At 36.4% G+C, this 21,970-nt stretch overlaps 2 protein-coding genes across 20 annotated transcripts in view; one reads left to right on the top strand and one right to left on the bottom strand.

The window, feature by feature from the left end:
* The first annotated feature begins 3 nt into the window (after window positions 1-3).
* Window positions 4-21,970, top strand: part of LOC106033513 (radial spoke head 10 homolog B-like) — a 27,104-nt gene continuing 5,137 nt past the window's right edge. For 2 of the 19 annotated variants that reach the window (XR_007163852.2, XM_013177079.3), the window contains exons 1-21: window positions 4-1,054; window positions 1,691-1,999; window positions 2,742-2,817; window positions 3,085-3,153; window positions 3,386-3,559; window positions 4,027-4,112; window positions 4,770-4,890; window positions 5,751-5,927; window positions 6,642-6,783; window positions 7,290-7,411; window positions 7,855-8,044; window positions 8,784-8,895; window positions 9,580-9,659; window positions 9,766-9,914; window positions 10,728-10,835; window positions 11,744-11,920; window positions 12,685-12,879; window positions 13,938-14,028; window positions 14,560-14,676; window positions 15,829-16,021; window positions 16,421-16,659. Coding sequence is in view for 16 of the 19 variants with exons in the window: in XM_013177079.3 (XP_013032533.3) it covers window positions 1,767-1,999; window positions 2,742-2,817; window positions 3,085-3,153; window positions 3,386-3,559; window positions 4,027-4,112; window positions 4,770-4,890; window positions 5,751-5,927; window positions 6,642-6,783; window positions 7,290-7,411; window positions 7,855-8,044; window positions 8,784-8,895; window positions 9,580-9,659; window positions 9,766-9,914; window positions 10,728-10,835; window positions 11,744-11,920; window positions 12,685-12,879; window positions 13,938-14,028; window positions 14,560-14,676; window positions 15,829-16,021; window positions 16,421-16,628 (2,820 nt within the window). In the remaining 3 variants the exon portion in view is untranslated. The other 17 variants (XR_010825023.1, XR_010825022.1, XM_013177080.3 and 14 more) reach the window with 17 other exon arrangements.
* The window catches only part of CCZ1 (CCZ1 homolog, vacuolar protein trafficking and biogenesis associated), a 17,573-nt gene continuing 12,824 nt past the window's right edge, over window positions 17,222-21,970 (bottom strand). Inside the window, exons 13-15 of the mRNA XM_048065582.2 lie at window positions 19,915-20,073; window positions 18,700-18,827; window positions 17,222-17,570 (exon numbers count right to left, since the gene is read on the bottom strand). Coding sequence (XP_047921539.2) covers window positions 17,515-17,570; window positions 18,700-18,827; window positions 19,915-20,073 — 343 coding nt within the window. The 3' untranslated portion in view covers window positions 17,222-17,514. The remainder of the gene's footprint in view (window positions 17,571-18,699; window positions 18,828-19,914; window positions 20,074-21,970) is intronic.

Below are 21,970 nucleotides of genomic sequence, written 5' to 3'. Positions count from 1 at the left end.
TACAATTATTTTTTACTTACAATAAAGCTGGGTTTCATTTGTAATTACTTCAAGCATTAATATTGCATTTAACGATTAACTTACTGGCATTGCTAGTTAATGTTCAAAAAGAATAACTTATCCAGCATATTTACTTTTAATTAGCATTGTTCCCATTCATATCTCAAACACTTTTTTTCAAGAACAGTGCTTGTTTTTCAGAGAATGAACACCCAAAAGGCTGTTTCACCAGGCACTGGGGAGAAGGGAGTATTACAAGTCAGACCAAACTCACTCTTATTAGAATCACAATAGTTAGAAAATAGTCATATTAAAAAAACAAAACAAAACAACTAAAAAGGTCTTTGATTTTTGTAGGACTAAGATTTGACCTAGGGGACTTTTTTTTTATTTTTGACTGCTCTTTTTTATGGAGCGCTGTGGCTGTGATGGTGGAGCTGTCCTGGTGCAGATCAGCATCTACTGCTTCTCTCAGCTTTGCGGCTTTGATGGGCACACTCAGAGACCATATCCAAATGTCTGTAGCTGTCTTGAGTTTGAGTGTGAATGTGCCAAGTACCATAAATACACTATCTGTGGAACGAGTTCAACATCTGATAACGGGCAGTTTTAATCCGTGATTTCACAAAGTAAAATAAACCCAAGGTAAAGCGGTTTCCCTCGCGGCCCGCGTAAGGCAGAAACAACCTCCTCCGGCCCTACAGCGAGCACAAAGCCCGGCTCCCCTCAGCGCCGGGCGAGGGGGCGGCCGCTCCCCTGAGGGCGGCACGGGCCGGGCGCGCTCTGGGCTTTTCCCCGGGCAGCGGCGGGGCCTCGCCGGCCTGGGGGCCGGGCTGGGCGCCGCAGTTGCTACGGCTACGGAGGCTCCGGCAGCCCCGGCCGCGGAGCGGCTGCGCGGGAGAGGGCGGCGGCCCGGGGGTCCCGCGGCTCTGTCCGTGCTCCGGGGGCTGCACCCGGTCGCCATTTCGCGCCCGCTCGGGTCTTCCGCGCAGCCTGGGCGCGATTGCTGTGGTAGTGCCTGAGGGGTTCAGGCGCCTGCTGGAGCCAGGCTGTGGTGAGAACATGGCGGGTGCTTGAGGCTGGCTCTGTCGGTTCCCGCCGCTGCAAAATGCGGGATTGATTCTTGTATTACAGAGCAGTGATGGCTCGTCTGTGAAAAGAGTGGGATTTTTTGTTGTTATGGCTGGGGAAGCTGTCCCAAGGCATTCGTGTAACGACTGGCAAAATAGCCTGTTTTTTCATAAACTGTAATGGTTTTTGTATGTTGTGGTTGTCTGCAGTTCAACAAAAGCAGGTTAAAATCCAAAATACTCTTTCAACTGTAACTTTAAAGAAGCCCATTAAACTGTCTTCTTAAGAGAAAAGGTGTTCAACTTTTCTACATGATTAAATCTAGACCCTAAAATTGCCCTAGTAAAGATGGACACCTCTCTGCATAGCAGAAATTGGTCTACTGATGATAGTGTTTTGTCAGTATTTGATGGATTTCATAGAGGCAGACTCTGGTTCTGGTTAACCCTGCAGTCTGACTGCCACAGGCTGAAAACACTTCTTTGAGGAATTACTCTTATTACAGCACTGATTTTAAATACCTGTATGCATATGTGTATGTATTTAAGTGAATATACTTGAGGAAAGACTTACAGTTTTTTCATGTAGTTATCTGTGTTGTTTGTTTTTTTTGCATCAGATATGGGGAAAAATCTTTGTATAAGAAGACAGTAGATACTTGGGAGGATAATAGATGTTGAGGCAATTCAGTAGTTATGGCAAAGGATAAGAAGAAAGATGTCAAGAAGTCAGAAAGGTCTGTACGTCCTTCTATCGCTGAACAAGGTGCCAGAACTGAGAGTAGTTCAACAAAGCTAACAGATTTGCAAGAAGCACAGACAAGCGCAGCAGTATCAGATAAAGAACCGGAGGAGGTAGAAGAACGTCCAGTCCAAAATGTTCCTCAATACTATGAGGAGCCTGTTCTTACTCAGCTTATTGTAAAAAGGTATGGTTGTTACAAATATATTAGTTAAATTGGGAATTCTCATTTAAGTATCTGTGGTGTACAGTGATACACGTTTTTGTCATACAAATATGGATCAGATACCTGATTTGAGACAGCATATGAGGTTATTCAGCTCTAGTAGCCTTGACACGTTATAAAAGTGATACACATAGAAATTCTACTGCCTTCCTGGATTCTAGAGTGTTGCTGGCACTCGCTGCTTGCCAGAAGTCTCATTCTTTAAGTTTTGTTTAGGTGTGGTGAAGTTTAGTCTAAATGTATCAACACGTAGAAAAAATTTACCCACATCACTTAATTTTCAGTTGTTGCTGCTTTTTAATGTGTAGGGCTGTTCATATCCTTTACAAATATCCTGAACTGAGGGAGACAGGTGAATGCCATTGTATAACAAATACTTTTGTAGTTCAAGGGAACTGTATGTAATGTTTCACATATTCACCACGTTGCCTGGTTGTAAGCTAATAAATGCTACCAGTATGATTTTATTTTATTTATTTTTTAATTGAAAATAATTTGGGTCTGTGGCAACATGGTAGTTATGTGAAATACTACAGGGAGGATTCTGAAAATTGGAAGTTTTGTAGCTCTGTTTTCTACACAAGATACAATAACTGACCTGTGTTCAAACCATGGTGAAACAAAAGTCATTTATTGTATGTCTGCCATGATTTAGGTGTATTGGTGACTTGAAATGTTCATCTTTAGTTTGTTTTCCTTGTAGCTATGAAGGTGAAAAAGTCCATGGATTGTATGAGGGTGAAGGTGTTGCATATTTTGAGGGAGGAAACATGTATAAGGTGGGTGTATAAATTAATTAAAAAATAGGGATGGATCAACTGATTTTTCTAGATCAAACAGGCTGTTTCTCTTAATGTAGGTGGAGGCTGAGTGCTTAAAATGTGTAAGCATCGAAAGCTTTGTTGGTTTCTGGCATTAAAACTTCATTGGCAACTAGTAGTTGGAGGGAATTTAATATGCTATTATTATGAAATTTTATGGTCACTGTAGGCTTCAGTTGTGGTTGGAATAAATTTGCAAACAATACTGTTCTTTTCTTTTTAAAGGGGATGTTTTCTGAAGGGTTTATGCATGGACAAGGGACTTACACATGGGCTGATGGAGTGAAGTACGAGGTAAAGTGCATTATACCTTGTGACTGAACACTGTTACAGCCGATTAGATGTGTAAATTTGAGGGAAGTAGTTACGTTACAGTAATTGGTACAATACAGGTTGCAACTGCAGAACTGTGGTAGTGATTTCAGCCATAAATCTGAGTCCTCAGTTGGTTATGTCTTCCTTGTGTTAAGGAGGAACAGCGAGTCAAATGCCTTAGTTTTTTAAATGTTGTAATTTAATCTTTTAGGGAACATTTGTTAAGAATGTGCAGATGTTTAATGGATGCTATACGTGGAATGATGGCAGCTATTATGAAGGATCGATCGAGAATGGACTTAGGCATGGATTTGGCTTTTTCAGGAGCAGTACCCATCCAGTTTCTTATATTGGTTACTGGTATAAAGGCAAAAGACATGGAAAGGTAAATAAAAACACCAAATGAGCATAGTTTTGGGTGTGTACCATCTAGAACATAATCCACTCTTGTGCAGGGATTTTCCAAAAATGTTTTGTGTCATTGCATGGTCTTATCCTACATAGAGATTCCTTTTCTTTTTTTTTTGTCAGAACCTTTTCTGAGGTTGTGAACAGTAATTAAAACAACTGCGTTGGGATCTTGTTTGTAGTAGAAGGGATGAGTAGTGTGCCAAAAGAGTAATTGGTCTGTTGTGTGTTCTATTAATCCTTAAGGCTGCTCCAATTACATGATGACAAAGCCAAAATTGATGACTGCATCCGTAGCCACATTCTATCAGCAGTGTGTTACTGCTTTCCACAAAGGATAAAGTGAACCCACCTTCCGGATGTGTTAGATAGACGAAGTGATGTTTTCTAAGTGTAGATGAATACTTAGGTATTGATTTAATTTGATGGTACTGTTTCATTCAGGGTACCGTTTATTATGATCGGGAGTACACCTCTTGGTATTCAGGTGACTGGCTAAATAACGTCAAAGAAGGATGGGGAATGAGATGGTAAAGATTATAACACTTTTGTTCTTATCTTCATGTTATTTATTTTGCATATATTGTCATATGTTTTTTCCTATTGTTTAAAGCAGGTGCAAGTGCTGCCATTTCATAGTAGTATGTACTATGTGTATGTAGTATGTACTGCAGTGGAAAAAATAACTGTACGAAGCGCTTGACTGTAATAACATAGACCTTCTCTATGAGTTATGTTTTTATGTTACTGTATTTTATTGATTATTGCCAAAAAGATAGACTATAAAGATGAAATTATCCTGAATCAGCTTTAGTAAACCACAAATCAACATTTCAAAACAAATGAACTGAATTGATTTGAACAGATAGAGGTGCTTTCATGAATAAATGAATTATTTGGTCTAGTTATATATAAGATAATATTTTTATTAGTTATGACAAAGTCTCTTTGGAGAAAAAAAGATCTGGTTAATATTTTTACAATGATTTATTAGTTAAGATTTGGCAAAGAGTGAGTACAGTCAAACCTGTGTATCCATGTCACAGTGAGCCAGCTTTCAAACTAACACTAATATTTAACATTAAGAAATGCTAAATTTATTAGCATTGAGGCTTTGCATAAACTCTGCTTTCATAGGACTCACTCAGAATTCAGTGTGAAATCTTAACGTTTTTTTCTTTTTGCAGCTATAAGTCTGGCAATACCTATGAAGGTCAGTGGGAGAAAAATGTACGTCACGGAAGAGGAAGAATGAGGTGGTTGACAGATAATCAAGAGTATATTGGACAGTGGGTGTATGGCATACAGGTATTGATTTCTTCCCCAGCAACCTCTTTAGTTGAACATCTATCCTTTGCTCTATTCAAACTAGATAGGGAGTTTTGTGCAAGATCAAAGAAGCATGGTACGATCTTGCTAGTTGAGATTGAGGAAATATGATGTTTGTTCTAAGTTGATTCTCATGTTTGGAATATTCCCATTTTTAATGGCTTTTGACTTAATCTTACAAAATTATAATTTAATTTTTAAAACTTTTTTTTTTGATTATTAAGAATCTTATTTCCCATTAGAAAAGTTAAATTTTTGTGGCTATACTTAGCTTGAGATAAGACTTTGGCCATGACTGTATGTGACAGTTTACTTGTGTCATCTGTAAAATATGAGACTTCACTGCTCCCTCTTGTAAAAGGTTTAGGGTATAAGGAGATTTCTGGCATTTTCTGTTCCTTCCATATATTATTCTGTTGGAAAAAGAATGGGAACAACTTCCTCTGTCTTTTTACTCTGCATAAAATTGTCGAGGAGTCCAGCTTCTGGAACATCGTGGCGCTTTGTGGCATGCTGTTCCTCACCTGGCTGTTCAGCATTACAGTTGAAAGGATTCAGATGGGAAGGACGTTTTTAGGAGTCCTGTTGGTAAAGCCTGCTTAAGTATATGTTCATTCGGTATATCCGCTGAATGCTTTTCACACGCACATTTGTAGAATATAGTTCTATGTATGGTTTGAAGTACTACAGCTATTCACTGTGTGCTTTTATTTGAGAGACTTATCAGTAGCAACTCTTAGAGATGCCTAGGAGGTTGTCCTTTATAAAAGTCAGGACAGGTAGCAGTAGTAGTTCTTCTGGAGACTTTTTTTTTTTTTAACCACACGAATTTTTTTCAGCATGGATATGGCACCCACATATGGTTTCTGAAGAGAATGCCTGCATCTCAGTACCCTTTAAGAAATAAATACATAGGGAATTTTGTAAATGGGGAACGACATGGACATGGGAGGTTCATCTATGCCAGTGGAGCAGTGTATGATGGCGAATGGGTTTGTAATAAGAAGCATGGCAAGGTGCGTATTGACAAGTAATAAGACAAAGCAAGAGAAAACACCAGATTAGTCCATTCTGATCTTGTATAGTGGATCTTGAGATTTCTGTACCAAAAGCTACATTCAATTTGCATTGTGGATGGAATCCTAACATAAAGGACAGACTCCACTAAGAGCAGTAGGAGCCTTTTCAGGGACCTTGCTAGGCCACTTGTCTGACTCTATAGTTAAGTGTGTGTTATGTGTATAATGAAATATATTTCACTGTGGAGATTTTAAGTTCAATTGGTGCATCTTGACTTTTGCAGCAGTTGGTCAGTGCTTTTATCCTATGAGCTAATGGATTTCAAGCTATCCTTGCACAGAGATGTTCTCACATTAGCAGATTGTTTAAAAGAAACAAACAAAAAACCACTCAACCATGGGCACATTGTTAAAGCAGTAAGAAAGACTGCAGTCTTTCTATATGGGTGTGTGGGGGGTGTTTTTCTTTCAAAATATGTTACAAAATAAAAAGGATATGTTGGCAATTCTTCTTTCCGTCAGTGTACTTTAATTAACAGATGACAAAATACTTTATAAAAGAGGGTATGAAAAATTCTTTTGCTTTATTTTATCTCGTATAATGCTTTATAACCAAGATTGTTTAAAAGGAAGTTTAATTGAGAACATTAGTGTTACTTTTTCCTGGTCTTTGATTAAATAAGAAAATTAATCAATTGCATCTGTCTGTAGGGCAAGTTTGTTTTCAAGAATGGGAATGTTTATGAAGGAGAGTTTATAGATGATAATATGGTAGGATATCCTGCTTTTCAAGCAGGTGCAATGGATGCAAAAGAGTTGAATGCCATTTGCGCAGGAAGTCGTTTTGGCACTGGTAAGTAGCGTAAGAACACAAATTCTACCCAATTCAGATTTTGTTGTTCTTTCTTCTATAATGTGAAGCTGTTCATGCTAATTTGAGAGCCAGACCTATTTTTTCAAAGAACTTTGATGAAGACAGAAGTTATTTTAATACTTTTTGCTTTAATTTAAAAGTTATTTTAATATTCTTGTTCCTATTCTTGTTTCCAGTGATACATTCACACTGATACATATCACGCTAAGTGATACATTCACACTGCATCTTCTTATGGTTTTGAAACACTGTTTAGAAGTTTCATAGCAGATATAAGATATGCATTTTTTTTTTGTTAGTGGTTGGATTTGAAAAAAAATACACTTTAATAGCTATGCTGTTGATAATGAAATGTGCACCGTTCACTGTAAAGGAGTCTGTTTTTCTCTGAAGTCAGTAAAACAAGAAGGAATAATGTATGGTTTCTTTTACTTGTGTGTGTATTTAATTTAATTTTGTTTCTAATTTATTTACTTGTATGTTAGAAACCATTGGAATCGTTAACGACTCAGAAAATCCTTCTACTCTGGGATCAGATATTGAATTAGATATATCTTCACTGCTTGACTTGTTACCAGGGGAAGAGAGACAGGAAGAAACGAGACAAGTAAGAGCCTACTGTCTAGTCATTTTTTTCATGTCATTTTTTTCTACAGTGAGATTCACATTATTTCTAGTTTACGTATATTAGTGTAAGTCTTTTTGTTCAAGAATTTTTCAAAAATCTGAAGGCTGTGAAAAAAAAGCACAAATAATGAATACACTGTATTGACTCTTACTGAGCAGCTACTAGAAAACAATAAAAAATACGTTAACATTCATAAGGGCACTCAGCAACTACTTGCAGCTACTGGGAGGGTTGTCTACTAGCAGACAGAGACAAATTTATTTTTATCAGTCACCAAAAAATATGTATTGTAACTTCATTTGAGTAATGCCCTGCTGAGTCCTTAGCCAGGAATTTAGAAGATCAGAAGCATTACATACTCCATATAAGCTGCTTCCTACTTTCTATGAGACTATACTGAAAACATATCCTGCTTTATTTAGGTAGAATTTGCTGTGTTGAGACATATTACAGCACTGAGAAGAGTTTACAGTTTCTACAGCAGCTTGGGCTGTGATGATGCTCATGACAACACCTTCCTTATGACTAGGCTCCAATTTTGGAGATTTCTGAAGGACTGCCAGCTTCATCACTCCAACATAACTCTCGCTGAAATGGATCGAATATTGAGTGGTTTGTATTTCTGTTGATTAGGATGTAGGATCTAGGTATTTCAATAGTAAGCTATGGAGAGTGGGAGTGGCAGACTCTACTCATAGGTAAGTGGCACAAAGCAAGTTCCTCTGTGCTTGTGAATTTTCAGTGGATGTATTAACACTTTTAAAAGCACTTTAGATGCTTAGGTGAGAGAAATGCAAAATTAAAATACCACTTAAAAATTGTTCTATGGAGACAGACATCTGTATAAAAACTTTTTCACCACTGGTCTTGTTGCTACAGTTACACATGGTTTTAAGAGGTCTGAGAAGAACCAGTAGAAGACAAAAATCTTCCGTATTTATGTTAAGTGCTCTTATCTCAGGTTTTCATGTAGTATTTTTTTTTTCTTCCATAGAGCCAGTTTATGAGTCAGCTCAATTTAGACCTGCACTGTGCCTTTGTTATAAAGACACACTGCAGTGTCCCCAGTGTGTGAAGGGATTAACTCCAACTTCAACTCCCCCTTCTATTTGCATATGCTGAGGGGATGAATTTTTAGAAAGAGAAATGATAAGGTATAGATATAGGTGGACTGTGCTCCCTTGCCCTGCTTATTTGGAAGTGATGCTGTGTCTCGTCAGATTCTTCCAGGAGTGTTATTTCACTGCGATATGTAGAGACGGAGAGGATAAGAAAGCTATAAGCTCAATACAGTTATAGAGCATTTTAATGTACATGATAGCAATAGAGGTTATTTTTTCAATTTTTTTAGGTGATAAAACACCACTTGAGGAGATACATTCTCCATATGAGACTTTACTCTTCAGAACATTTTTATCTCACCTTATTCATCTAGCATTTCATATCTATCATAAGGAGCACAAGTAAGTTTCACCTTTCAGTGAAATTTATTTCAGCGTAGTGTTTGATTCTTCCCAGACAAGGACTTCTTCCTCTCCTTCATTCTCCTTCTCCCAGGACGTTGGCTTGCCTTTGCACTCTTGATTATTCATTCTCTTTCTGTTGCCTGTTCTGATACTGGGCAAAATATCCCGGTAACCAATACTGGAACTATTAACAAAGTAGTACCAGCTGTGGTATTGCAGAAACCATATATTAGTGCTTTTGGAGGTGGATGTATGGGTGAAATGCTTTTTTTCTTCTTTTTTTGTTTGATTTTTTAAACTAGTCTATATAAATTGTAGCAAATATTTCTGAAGTGCAAGGTAGACTATGGAATTTCAGTGGACTTTTCATCATACAACATGAGGGTGTTTTTGAAATTTCTACTTAATGATTTTTGCATTAATTAAATGACATTTTCATACTGAACAGAAATAAATGTGAATCTTCTCTCCTTGGTTCTATATGAGGGAGTCATAATTCAAGATGGTTTTGGGAAGGACTTTTACCAAGAGTCCTGAGATTCACTGAAGAGTGTCCAAGAAAAATCTGTTGTAAAACTTTTACAGGATAAATGTACTTTTTAAAAAACATCATAATTAAAAAAAAACTTTTATTTTACATTTTGTGCAAATGAAAAAATGTAATTTTTGTTTCACCTGTAGGGACAAAGGTCCTTATCTGAGTAAGTGTTTTGTAGAAATGGTGTCCAGGAATGTTATTCCCACTGCATGTCATATCCAGGGTAAGTAATATTCTGGATATTCTTCTGTACTGTGTAAAATTCATTTAGTACCACATACATCACAATTTTCTGGTAACTGATGTTTTTTCCCAATTAACTTTTACAGGTATCTTGTTTTCTGAACAACGTCGTACTGTTTTTGCCCTGAGCTACATTGACAAATGCTGGGAAATATACAGAGCCTTTTGTAGATCAAATACCAGACCTCCATTTGAACCCACAATGAAAATGAGGCAGTTCCTCTGGATGTTGAATGTAATTTATTTTTTTTTTTGTGTGTGTGTGATTAAGTGCACTTTTTTCAGTTTTTATAGGCATTTAAAAATTCTCCCTGTGACTTCTGCACAGTTGAAAAAATATGAGTATTGCCGTTTGTAGAAACTGTCCAACAGATGTTACAGTTGTTACATAGAAATTTATGTGCTCTTCGCAGGATTGCCTTCTGATTTCTTACTTGATTATTTCAAATCACCAAAACTCAGACGCATGTTTTAAGGGAATATAAATATTTTTGCTGTTTTTTTTCTTTTTCTTTTTCCTCCCATAAAATATATATGCCGAAATGTCATACTGGTAGAACTCAAAGACTGGAAACTTTTGAAATAACAAAATAAGGAATTTTAATAAGGTACTAATTTAATTTACTGCATCATGGTCATGAGATTCTTTACTAAAATTCAGCAATCCAGGGACAGACATAGATTACACTGAAGCTATGAAACAATTTCCATTGATATAACTGTGTTTTGAGTCCCTTTCACTGTTTAAATCCAAGCCTTTTTTCTTTTCCTTGAAATTTTCTAACTAAAACTATCAGATGGCAAAATTGTAATATTAAAATTCTTATTTATGAGCTTTCTCAAGTTCTTTCTTAACACTGTTTTTGAATTGCCAGAAAAATTACTGTTGACTTCTGTTGATCCAGAATTTCAATCTATCATTACTTGTGTAGTGGAAGTATCATTAGAAACCAATAGAAATTTTGACGCAGGCTTTAAGGGGAATTGGATTAGGTTCATATGGGAATGCCTTAAGTGCTGTTAACATGTAATATTTAATCTTACACAGGATTTTAAACTTCTCAGCAAACAATTAACTGCTTCGAGACTTGTGGAAATACTTGTCAAAGATGGTCCATCTCTACATGACAGCAGTAGTACCAACCTGGAGCAGGAGGTGTGTATGGAAAAAATATACTACATAGTAGTTCATTGCTACAGGAACAATTAAAATTAATTTTAGAAAATGTTGCAGTTTCCCTTCTGCTAAAAAGGGGAGGAAAATGTAATTTATTATGAAAAAATGAGCACAAAATTTGTAATATTTTTATCTTCTGTTGTTCTGTGCCCATATCTTCTAGTGCAGCTTGTGTAATTCCATGTTTTGCTTATTATATTGCCTTCGGTATAGTCTCAGCATACCTGTGCGCTGATCATAGAGATAACACCTTAAAAGTATTGTAACACAGAGGGCGAAATACTTGGTTAGCGATGCGTGAGGTGTCACCAAGAGTCACTATCCATTGAGGAATGGTAGAAGACTCTTGAGCTTCGAGTTGGCATGCCATAGAGGGCCTTCACCCTTAAAGAACTAGCTCTTATCCAGTGACAATCTATTGTAAATGATGTAATTGAATATGACTGAATATGATTTGAATATGATTTTAAACAGTATCTGATAAACTGAGAGTACAGTGTATAAGCACTAATAAAGGATTCATTATACACCCATTCTTGGTCTCTCTGGAAGCATCATGTACAATTAAACATTTTAAGTAACGCCAATAATTTTATGTTATTGCTCAGGGAAAAATTTCTTGTAGCTCCAGATATAGCAAAAATCTATTCGGTATTTTATTTCAATGAGATTTGTATAAGGCATAAGACAGTATATCATTGACTGAATTTTTCAATTTAATTTTCGTTTTTTCTCCAAAAGAAGGGATGTTCGAGTAGATACATGAAGCAGGTGAGGCTTTGTGAACAATCAGTTTTTGAGTTCTTTGTTTGCTCAGACACATTTGCCTGTGATGAAAGGATTTGTGAAAATTAATGAAGTAATCACTGTATTTTGTTTTACTCTAGTTGGTTTTTCTTGAATTTGTTGAAGCTCTTCTCGATTGTGCGCTGGTGTATGTTACCAATGATATGATTAAAGAGCAGGTAGATCATGATAATCAGAAGAGAAGTAACTTCAGAGTTGAGGATTTCTCCGAGAAAACCACGAATGTGTCTCTGTGTCCAGAATATTCTCTCTCCCAGGTAAAGTTAATACAGACCTGATAAACGTGTATCCATTTAGAGGGCAAAGTCAGGCCCTGCAAAGCCTGAACATAGAAACCAAATTCATCTTTTTGCATAAACGCTCATTTTATTGGATCCTTCTGCTTTTTCTGTTTGTTGGTACCTTAGGTTGCATTATCGGTATAGACAGTATAAACAGGCTTGCACATTTTCATAGATAATTATAAATACACATAAAGCACTTTCAGGTTCTCCAGTTTTCAAAGGGGAATTGATAAGTGGGTTGACTGGTGGAGGACATGCCTCTCCTGCTCTAAGTGGGATGTCTAAAATTGCCATGTAAGAATGGCCTTGAGGCTATTGGACATGATGGGACCTGCGCATTCCCAGAGGTTATGCTGCACTCCTCTTTTTGCTAATCTTTTGAGTAAGGATTCTGTAGGTTGTAAGATGCTGCCTACGACACTCGTGTAATTTAGGGACACGGGATAGTTGAAAGCAAGACTTATTATGAGTTATGCACAAGATGAAAATATTTTTTATTAAATTGCAGAGAATTCAGAAACTAATTTCAGTCTCTATGTAAGTAGCGCCACTGAACACTGCCTTTTCCCATTCTCTGTCCATTTTTTGCTCTCCTATGTAACCTTATTACCTTGCATCACTGCAAGTAGTCATGCAGTAGCACAGTGAAACAGGCCAATTAAACTAGTTCATTTTCAAAGACTAATAGAAAAATCTTCATTTAAAACATATTGAATATCTTGTTTACTTTTTACTAGTACACTTACAGCAGAAGCATAATTGGTGCAGACATAAATGATGACATTTCTGAGGCAGTTGAGTTCAACAGTTGCTCATGGTTGTCTTCAAGCAAAAGTGTCATATCACAAGATGACATAAAGAAGCATGAAGTACATAAAAAGCCCATACTGAAAGTTGAGGGTTTGCCATTCATGGGTGACAGAGAAGCCAAGGTAGTTACATGTTCTGAAAGGGGCTAGAATTTCACCTAATATTAAAATGTGTTCCTTTGCCTGAATGCATGTATGAGCCTACAAGTGGGATATTTCTACTGCTAACAAAGCATTTGCTCCTACACATACTCTTAGCTATTTTTATTTAGGATATTGGTTGGTATTTTCTACATAAACGAAAGCAGAAGCCAGTGGTGAATAAAGCTACGTGTGTTACCTCTATTAGCAAGGTGGGGAGTTAGAGGCTGAGAAGTGGGCAAAGAGATTTAGTAGCACCGGAGAAAGTAACTGTAACATACTTCCTAAAAACACTTTTCAGATTTCTTCTGGCAGTTTTTTCAACATCACCACCTTTACAGTTTTGCACCCATTGAGGCTGTATTCTTTTAACCATGGGTAGAATCAGTGAAGTAAAGATACCTGAATATGATTATGGTGAGATTCTTGATATTCCAAGAACAAGAATGTTCTGTTTGATGTCTGTGATTCTAGGGTAAGATACTAAGGATTAGTCAGAGAATTTAGAAACTTCCTGACTTAAAATGAAATAAAACATACCAACACTTTGAAAATGGAACCATGTTTGACCTGAGCTATTGTGAGACTTCTGCTGTCACTTGTCTGAAGAGTGGCATCACTGGGCTACAGTAAAAGCTTGGGATTACAGTAGGAAAGATTTCAAAGGATCCTTCTCAGATACACTTCTAAATAATGATCTTTTCTTTTCACTGAATGTAGTTCCTGTAGTATATTCCTATAGCCAGAAATAGATGACTAATAGAATGTAGCACAGCATATTAGAGCAGGAGCTTTTGTTCTCTGTACTTGTGTCTTTCCTTTACTCTGAAATAGGATAATCCTAATTCCCTGGCCGTTGTCAAAGGCAAAGTGTTGTGACTGTTTTGCTAATATTTGAATGTGTCAAACACTATTGTAAGTTAAATGTTTTGAAATAGGCATAATTGAAGAATGTATTTGGTTAGGAGAGTGCTTTGGGGGTAGATATTTGCATGATCCAAATGGACAATGTAATTTCAATATTTTTTTTTGAACACAAGACAAAGCATTTAGTAACTGAATTTAAGACTTCTTGCCAGCCACCGAGACCCTGTGAAGACCGAGGGCAGTCTCTGCAAGAATTTCTAATGGGTGAGTACTGTAGTTAACCATAAGCATCTATAGGCAGCTACAGATTTAATGATGATTAAAACAGTAGTTAATTGTTGAAACACTTGGATGTATTGTAATTATGGAGGGTAGTGGCATTCAGTTCTGTACTTACGACAAGGTTTACCTCTCCATGTTTAGCTTCCAAAACACGTTATGCTCAGTTAGCTGGGGAAGTTTGAATCTGTTTTGTGCTTTTTAATTGTAAACAATCACGTTTTTTCATTACCAGCCCCCAAAACAAAACAAAAAAACAAATAAAAAAAAAACTCAGAGGCTTTTTTAAACTTAAATTCTTACTGGTCTGTCCCACTCTTGGGCATGGAAGCAGGAGATTGAACTCTGCACTGTGCATTCATTATAAACAATCTTTTCATTGGTACGGAAGTGTTTCGACCACTAAACAAGCTGGAAGGTTGATGATAATCTGTATTTGTTTTTGCTGAAGATCAAAACAAATACTTAACACACAGAATTACAGATTGAGTCATTTTATTTTTTCTGTGTTTGCAGTACCAGATCCTGTCCTCTCATTCCACACAAGTCATGGAGAAGTCAAAGATGTTTGGTCAGTGTCCAGCTGGGATACAGACAAAGGACAAGATCTCTGTCCAGCAACAGAACTGACAGGTAAAGCAATCCTACTGTCTTGAGATGAACATGCACACATACACACCCCTCATAGCTCTTCAGTTGTGAAATATTATTTGTATATGCAGATTTCAGCTTGTCACAAGAGGGCAGTAAATGAACATTAATTCTGGAGGAAATATTTTGAAGAAAAATTTTGAAAGAATTATTTTAAAGAAAGTGTAACTTAAATGAGAATTTAAAGTAAAAACTTAAATATTATTTCCACAATTTTAAAACACCACATCTTATCTGTAGGGCATCTATAAATTTCAGTTTTTATTTACTCTATGGGAAGCTCAATCTTGGAAAAATAAAAGATATTATGGCTATTTCTTGCATCTTTTACTTATTAAAAGAATTATTATTGTATATTCAGGAATGGCATGCCACCATTATCTGGGTTAAAATGTTTTGTGTTATGACAGGCCAGCATTCATGCAGAAGAAAAATTGCTAAGAGCATTTTCATATATAGAGCCTACTAACTTTCTTGTTACTCACCTTTCTATAACATTGCCCTTCTGGCTAGTTAGCAGTGGCTGTTTTTTGTCTTTGTTAACTCGTTACAAGGGTAAAGAACCCAAATGCAAGAACATAGTAGGCAAGGTGGTTTTTCTGTGTTTTTTTTTTAAGCAGTCCATCATATCTTTCACTGAAATCTGATGACTGAACAGTTAGATCTGAAAAAACTCTATTTTGTAAAGAACAATCAGATGTAACCTAGCCTTTTTTTTTTGACAGCCACAGCAATTGGATGCAATTCTGTTCAGAGAGGCATGCTAATCCCTCCATTCCCCCACGTACGGGAGTCCCAGGTCCTGAACTGTTGTCAGACTACTGCATAATTAAGACATCTGTCATAGGATTAAAGGGAGTGTTTATATTCTTCTGATGCCATTCCCAGAGATGAGTGGCTCTGAAGATCTGCAAAAGGGCCCTCCCCTTTCACATGTATCAGTTCTGAGTTGTCATCTTTTATACCATGCAGAAACAAGCATGTATTCCTCAGATATGAAGAGGTGAGGAGCATAACGATCAGTGCAGCTAGACTTTTCTGTTGCAGGGTATCAGATCTGAAATACTGTAGTCCAACAGGCATTTGAAATATAAATATTCTGTTAAATAAACGTGTTTAATTTGTGTGTTACAGATAAACTAGAAGCCAAAACTGTAAAAGATGAGGAATTTGGTCGGTGGGTTTATCAGGTGCAAATCTTTTTTATAAACAACTTCTTTCCTGCCTACCATCATGAAAAAGCCCTGAGGGAAAAAATAAAAGAAAATCGAATACAGGATGCTGAGTTAGCTGAGCTGAGAAAGATGAAGGATGAAGAGCTGGCAAAGTATGTATAGTATCTTATCTTAAAATATTTTATCTTATATTAGCAAAATTATTGAAAACAGGAAATCCACTGTAATAAAGTAGTATACCATACTGCAACTGGGGAAAAAATAATCTAAATGTAGTAAGCAACATATAGAATGTAACTTGTGTAACTTTATTACTGTCAGGAATAATGAATGCAGGCTCTCTTTAGGTTACAGAACAATTTTTCCTGGTTCTGCTCTGTATAAAGGCAGTCAAGTCCAATGTATTTTTGAATGCTATAAATTGGACTTGAAGGATTAACTAGCTGGGCTTTCTGCTTTTCTACAGTATGACAGCTTATAATGTGAATATAGGTGTAGTTGCTTGGCCAGTATAAATCTGCAGTACATAAATATAAACTTTGTTCACTCAGGCTTATTGCTGAAAGAGAAGCAGAAGAGGCAAAAAGGCAGGAAGAGGCCACAGTTGAAAAAGGATCTTTTGAGTCCAACAATACAGCTATTAAGGAGTTAGAGGAGCCTGTTCCACAGTTACTACCCCCTCCAAAGGAAGAGGCATCCATTGTACCACCCCCTGTTGTTACCAAGGTGCCTGCTGGCGCAAAGAGAAAGAAGAAGTAAATCTTCTGATGAGGCCTGAAACTTCAAGTAAGTAAGTATTCTTTGAAGAAAAAACAAACACACCAAAAAACACCTGCAGTAGCATTTAAAACACAAGTGAGATAAAACTGCACGGTATGTTTTCACAGGGAAATTAAACTTCATGGCCAGCTGCTTTAAATGAAGGGCTTTGGGAAAAAGAATATGTTAGTTAAATGAGTGTAACCCTTTGCATAAAGAAAACTATTACAAAAGTCAGTGTTTGATGATTAACTAAAACTTCTATCATTGTTAAGCTGGTATAGAATCGATATCCCATATCATGAATGTATGCTCTAAGTAAATGGTTTCTCCGTAAATCATTGTCTATTTGATTGAAATGCTTCATATAAGCAAGTATTTTTGTGGTCCAGTCTGGAGTAGACCTACGTTTAAGTAAGAATTTGACAACAAAAAAGGTGAATCAGGATGAAGGAGAAGCTTTAAAAACAGGTCAACTTTGAACAAATAATTTTCTAGCACCTTTTCTGAGGTCTTGTGTAACCAGTCTAGTTCCATATCACAGCATGACTTTCTGTTAATTTTCTACAAATCAACACAGGGAAACCAAAAGATGCCCTTAAAAGTGTAACAATTATTAATTTTATTTTCCAGTAAAATATTCACATAACATCAGAATGGAATGGTACAGATGAATTCAGACTGGTTTTTAATTAGTTTGCACATAAACATTTTTAAAATCTAAAAATTTTATGATCAGTTTACAGATTTTAGTAGAAATTTTGATTCTTACAAAGCAAGTATTGCTTTACTATTGTCATTATTCCAGTCAATAATATGACTAATAACTTCTCATGTTGAACAAGTGTCTGACATTGACATCTTCAATAAATCAGCCCTTTGCAGATCAATCCAAGAAGAAAATATTATTAAATTGTGTTGCACAAAGTTTCTTCACTTCTTCTGTAAAAAAAAAAAATTTAGAAATCAGTATATTATACAGGAAGCTGTGCAAGAAAAGCCATGGCAAGCATCAAGTAGAGTATAATTTAATTGAAATAGAAAAAAGGAGTTTCCTTGTAGAAATAAGAAATTTTGTGTTCAGTAAGAGAAGGTTGAGTTAAATCTGAAGTTCCAGACTGTCTGAAAGATAAGTTGTATTGCTTAGTGGCTGAAGTGTAAGTGATTATTTGAGCTTGCCACTGGACCACGTGTCTTAAACTTCTACACTACAACAGCAGAAGACCTAGCTTCCACACAAGGAAGTGTATTAGAACACCTTTTCAGAGGAAGGAAGGATTACTGTAGCCTGTTACAATAGATCAAGTCAACAAAACTTTTGCTTCGTGCTACTTGGCAGACAATGCTTCACAGGTAGCACGACCTTCTGAGTTTATAAGGCGCACTGTTTCTGTATGGCAAATTTGATGCTAAAGGACAATTAGTGGTCATTGTGTAAGTCATGCAACCAGGTCCTCTTTCTAAAATTTAAGTTATTAGGTTTAGGTCATAGAAAAAATATTATTTCCTATCATCCAAATAAGAGCATTGCCTCTTTATTAAAACCGTGAAGCCCCAAATTGCTGCAAGTAATACTCAAACTGTCATTTCTCTTTAAAATCAATCTATTTAAAAGCTTAATGCATCTTAATGTTCATTTGCCCTCTCAGAGCAAATCAGTCTTCAAACAGTCTTAGAAACACCAATACTGGCAGAAGGATCATTGACAGGAGAGACATGATGTATAAGTAAGTTTTATGTCAGTGATCCACGGGTAGGTTACATCAGATGTAAATATTTTCATCTCTCACCTGTAATACACTTCATTAATTACTCGTAAACATCACAAAGTACTCCTCTATTATTTCAAAGAAGAATGACTCATTAATAATTTAAGAATGTTTGATGAATATTTATGTTGTTCTTTTTTCATAGCTGATAGAGAAAGCAGACTAAAACCTGACACAAAGTTACCTGGTCTATCATCGATCACTCCCTCTCTAGATTTTGCATGAGATGGATTTTATTACTTTTCCATGGGCATATGATTCAGTAGTAACTGTATTTAAAAGTAATAAAAACCAATCCTTACCATTAACTTCAATCAGATTTGCATTTTTTTGATTCAAAATAACGTACAGTTCTCGCTGGTCAGACTTTTTCCCAACTACCCAGTAATCACTCATTGCCTTCACAATAATTTCCTCATCTTCGTCAACTCTGAAAGAAGTTTCAAAAAGTAAAGAAGGTGGTGGCAAGTTGATAGTCATCAATTTTTCAGTTGTACTAATTTATTAATAATAACATCATAAATTGTAGTGGAGTATCAAGAGATACTAACAGAGTACTAACTTTAACATAATTCATCAATCCAAGACTTCATAAAAAAGCTGCACAGAATGATTGACTCATCTGAAAGCGCAATTCTTGCTTCGTCTGTTGGCCAAACACTCCTGCACTTCGAAGAAAACAGTGTCCATGAAGTTAAGGACATATTTCATCGCATTATGTTTTGCTACACTGTGACCAGGTAACAGAAGGTGGAGATAGTAGACTCTCACCCCATATCAAGTTGTTAAACATAGAACTAAACCAAGCTGAACAACTAGGTCTATTACATAAGGCTGTCACTAACCTGGTACTTCCATAATATGATGAAACTCTGACTTAAAACTGAAAATGAAAAACTTATATAGAGTGGGACTATTGATACTCCCTAGTAAGAACTATGGACATCACAATCATTTCCCATTTTTATGAGTTTTTGTAGTTCTAGGAAGGTCTCTCCAACCTTGATTTAGATAAGAGGATACTCTTTACAAAAAGCCAGTTATCTTTCCTACAAGCAGTACTGTAGTAACTGCAAGGCTTGTGTTTTATCCGTTGTCCAAACCCTAAAAGCAGCCAGCTATTAAACCCCAGTAGAGGGTTTAACGTAACAGGCAGAAGCAGGTTTTCCTGTCCTTTATGCTACTTATCATGACACTAGAGGGACTTAAGTGCAAAAGCACTTGGCTTCAGGCTCCTTCTAAGTTTATTACAGTTACTCTGAAGCTTCACATAGATTAGATATTTTCTTGGATAAATAAAGGGCCAGGACCTCTAAATTATTTTTTTAAAGGACAAGAAAAGTTTATATATGACATAATATTTTGTGTTGGTTAGAAGTAGTAAATATGACCCACATTACACAGTTCCTTATAGAGCTATGAAAGCCATCCATGAACAAAAAGGCACGAAAGCTTCACGCATTTGAAAAATCTACTTGACAGAAGGGGTTACAGGCTATTTAATAGTTAAGCATTACCTAGAGAAGTCACTGTTGATGTCACCAAGAATCTTCATGAGGTCAGGATGTACAGATGCAAGTGATACACTGGGTGTTTTCCTCATGTGAATAGTACTCTTCTCTGCAAGGTTCATGTGATTGAAATAGATAAACTTAAACTGTGGCTCCTTCTCAGCCCTAGGAAGATTCAAAAAAAAAAGTGACTTGCAAGTACTAACGTTCTATAAGCACAAGACTCACAGAAAACATCTATTAACTAAGAAGTGTAAAACTTACTGAGACATCATGAGGTTATTTTCACATTGCAGAGACCAAGTACATTAAGACTTGCAGCAAGATCAAACTTAATTTCAATACTTAAATAAAAATAATAATAAAAAAAGAAAACCTCCAAGACCAGTTTTTCCTCCTCTTAGGCTGCTAAGAAATAGACACAGTAGAGTCTAAGGGCCTGGTCCCACATTCCATCAGTATTTTATTCAGATCTTTCTAATAAACTATTTCTTCCTCCATCATAATTTTGTTTCCTTGCTGTGTCAGCTCAGTCTGCTTTGAAGGGAGATGGGTCTTTAACGTGACTACTTAGGAATTTTTCACTCACATCTTTATTTGTTAAGTCAAAAGGAAGGACTCTTCCTTGATCCAGACAGTTAGTTTTTGACCATCATTTGTGTGGCCCAGGCAAGACTATTTTCAAACTCCTCCCTCAGTTATCCTCCTCCATTTCCTCTTTTATGAAGGTAATACAAAATCTGTCACTTAGAGCTGTAATTTTGGTTTAAGCCACAACAAATTTAGATCGTCAAAAACTGGCTACAGCAATTGGTACTTCAGGCTATGTATTATTCAGAGTCAAGGAGATACTGTGATGACACCAGTCACCTTAGCAAACAACTAGATACCCTTTGTCTCTGTCACCCCAGTGCATTAGTGTCAAGAAACTGTATCATGTTTTCAGGACACTGCGGCATTAAACTTTAAAAGAGATAAAGCAGCCAAAACCAGTCCCAGATGACAGGGAAAAAAAAACACCAAGTTTAATGATTTAGTAGATTGGCACAATTTCAAGTGCATCCTACTCTGTACCCTGCAATTCTGCTGATTTGGCATGCTACCACTATAAAAATTAAGTCTCACACCTATCTTTGATTTAATTCATTTTTTGTTGTTTTATGTGACTGCAGTTCTTGGTTCCACAATTAACAAATCTACCTACAAATAAGTCTTTTTATATGGAGAATAAGCTATAGTTTTAAGATATTTTTCAAATTTTCTAAAGCATTAGCATGCTTTTTCATTTTTTTTCCTTTGTTACCTTAGTTCTGCAAAATGGAAAAATAATAAATCATTTTTTTCCTCGCCTATCATACGTGGCCACACCGAGAAGCAGTAATCCTGAATAAAAGTACTTAAGTTTAAAGCTTGCATTATAACTAACAAATATGTTACTCCAAAAAGAAAAACAAAAAAACCTGTTCAACGTAAGTCATTCTAGTATCTATAACTTTTTCCTTGTAGCATCATTCCCATAAGATAAGGAGCCTAGCTTCAGCATCTTAAATAAAACTTTTGATATCCATCGAATATGTTGCACGGACTTGTGGCTCCAAAGCAACAGCAAGAAAGTTGTCTTTCCTGTGCTCTCACTACCTTTCTATTGGGTTAATGCAGCATGAAAGACAATTCTTGAATTGGACAGTTGGAGGAGGAACTGGAAAATGGGATAAGAGTTGAACCTGCAGGAGTTAAATACAAAAAAAAAAAACAACAGAAAAACACCACCCATCCTGCCCTACAGATGAGGCAGAAACTATGAAAAAGTAAGTGTTTCCCTGCCAGGAATTGGTAATTAAAGAGAGCACAAGAACTTCGGACCAAGGGAGTATCTCAACATAACGAAGGGAAGACTAGAACATCAGTCCCATGGAAAAGTCTACACTCAGGCAGGCTACCTTAAGGTAGACTACACTGGATGCTTCTAGGTCTTTCCCCAGGAAGAAATGGGTTATTCAAAGCCCTCTCATCTGTTTATAGGCTACATCTTCCACTTGAAATAAGTGCCACAAAGAGCAGC

Source organism: Anser cygnoides, chromosome 15 (genome assembly GCF_040182565.1).
Source record: "Anser cygnoides isolate HZ-2024a breed goose chromosome 15, Taihu_goose_T2T_genome, whole genome shotgun sequence".
In the NCBI taxonomy this organism is placed as follows: domain Eukaryota; kingdom Metazoa; phylum Chordata; class Aves; order Anseriformes; family Anatidae; genus Anser; species Anser cygnoides.
The sequence above is the reverse complement of the archived record's forward strand: the minus strand, read 5'-3'. Positions and strand labels throughout refer to the sequence as shown.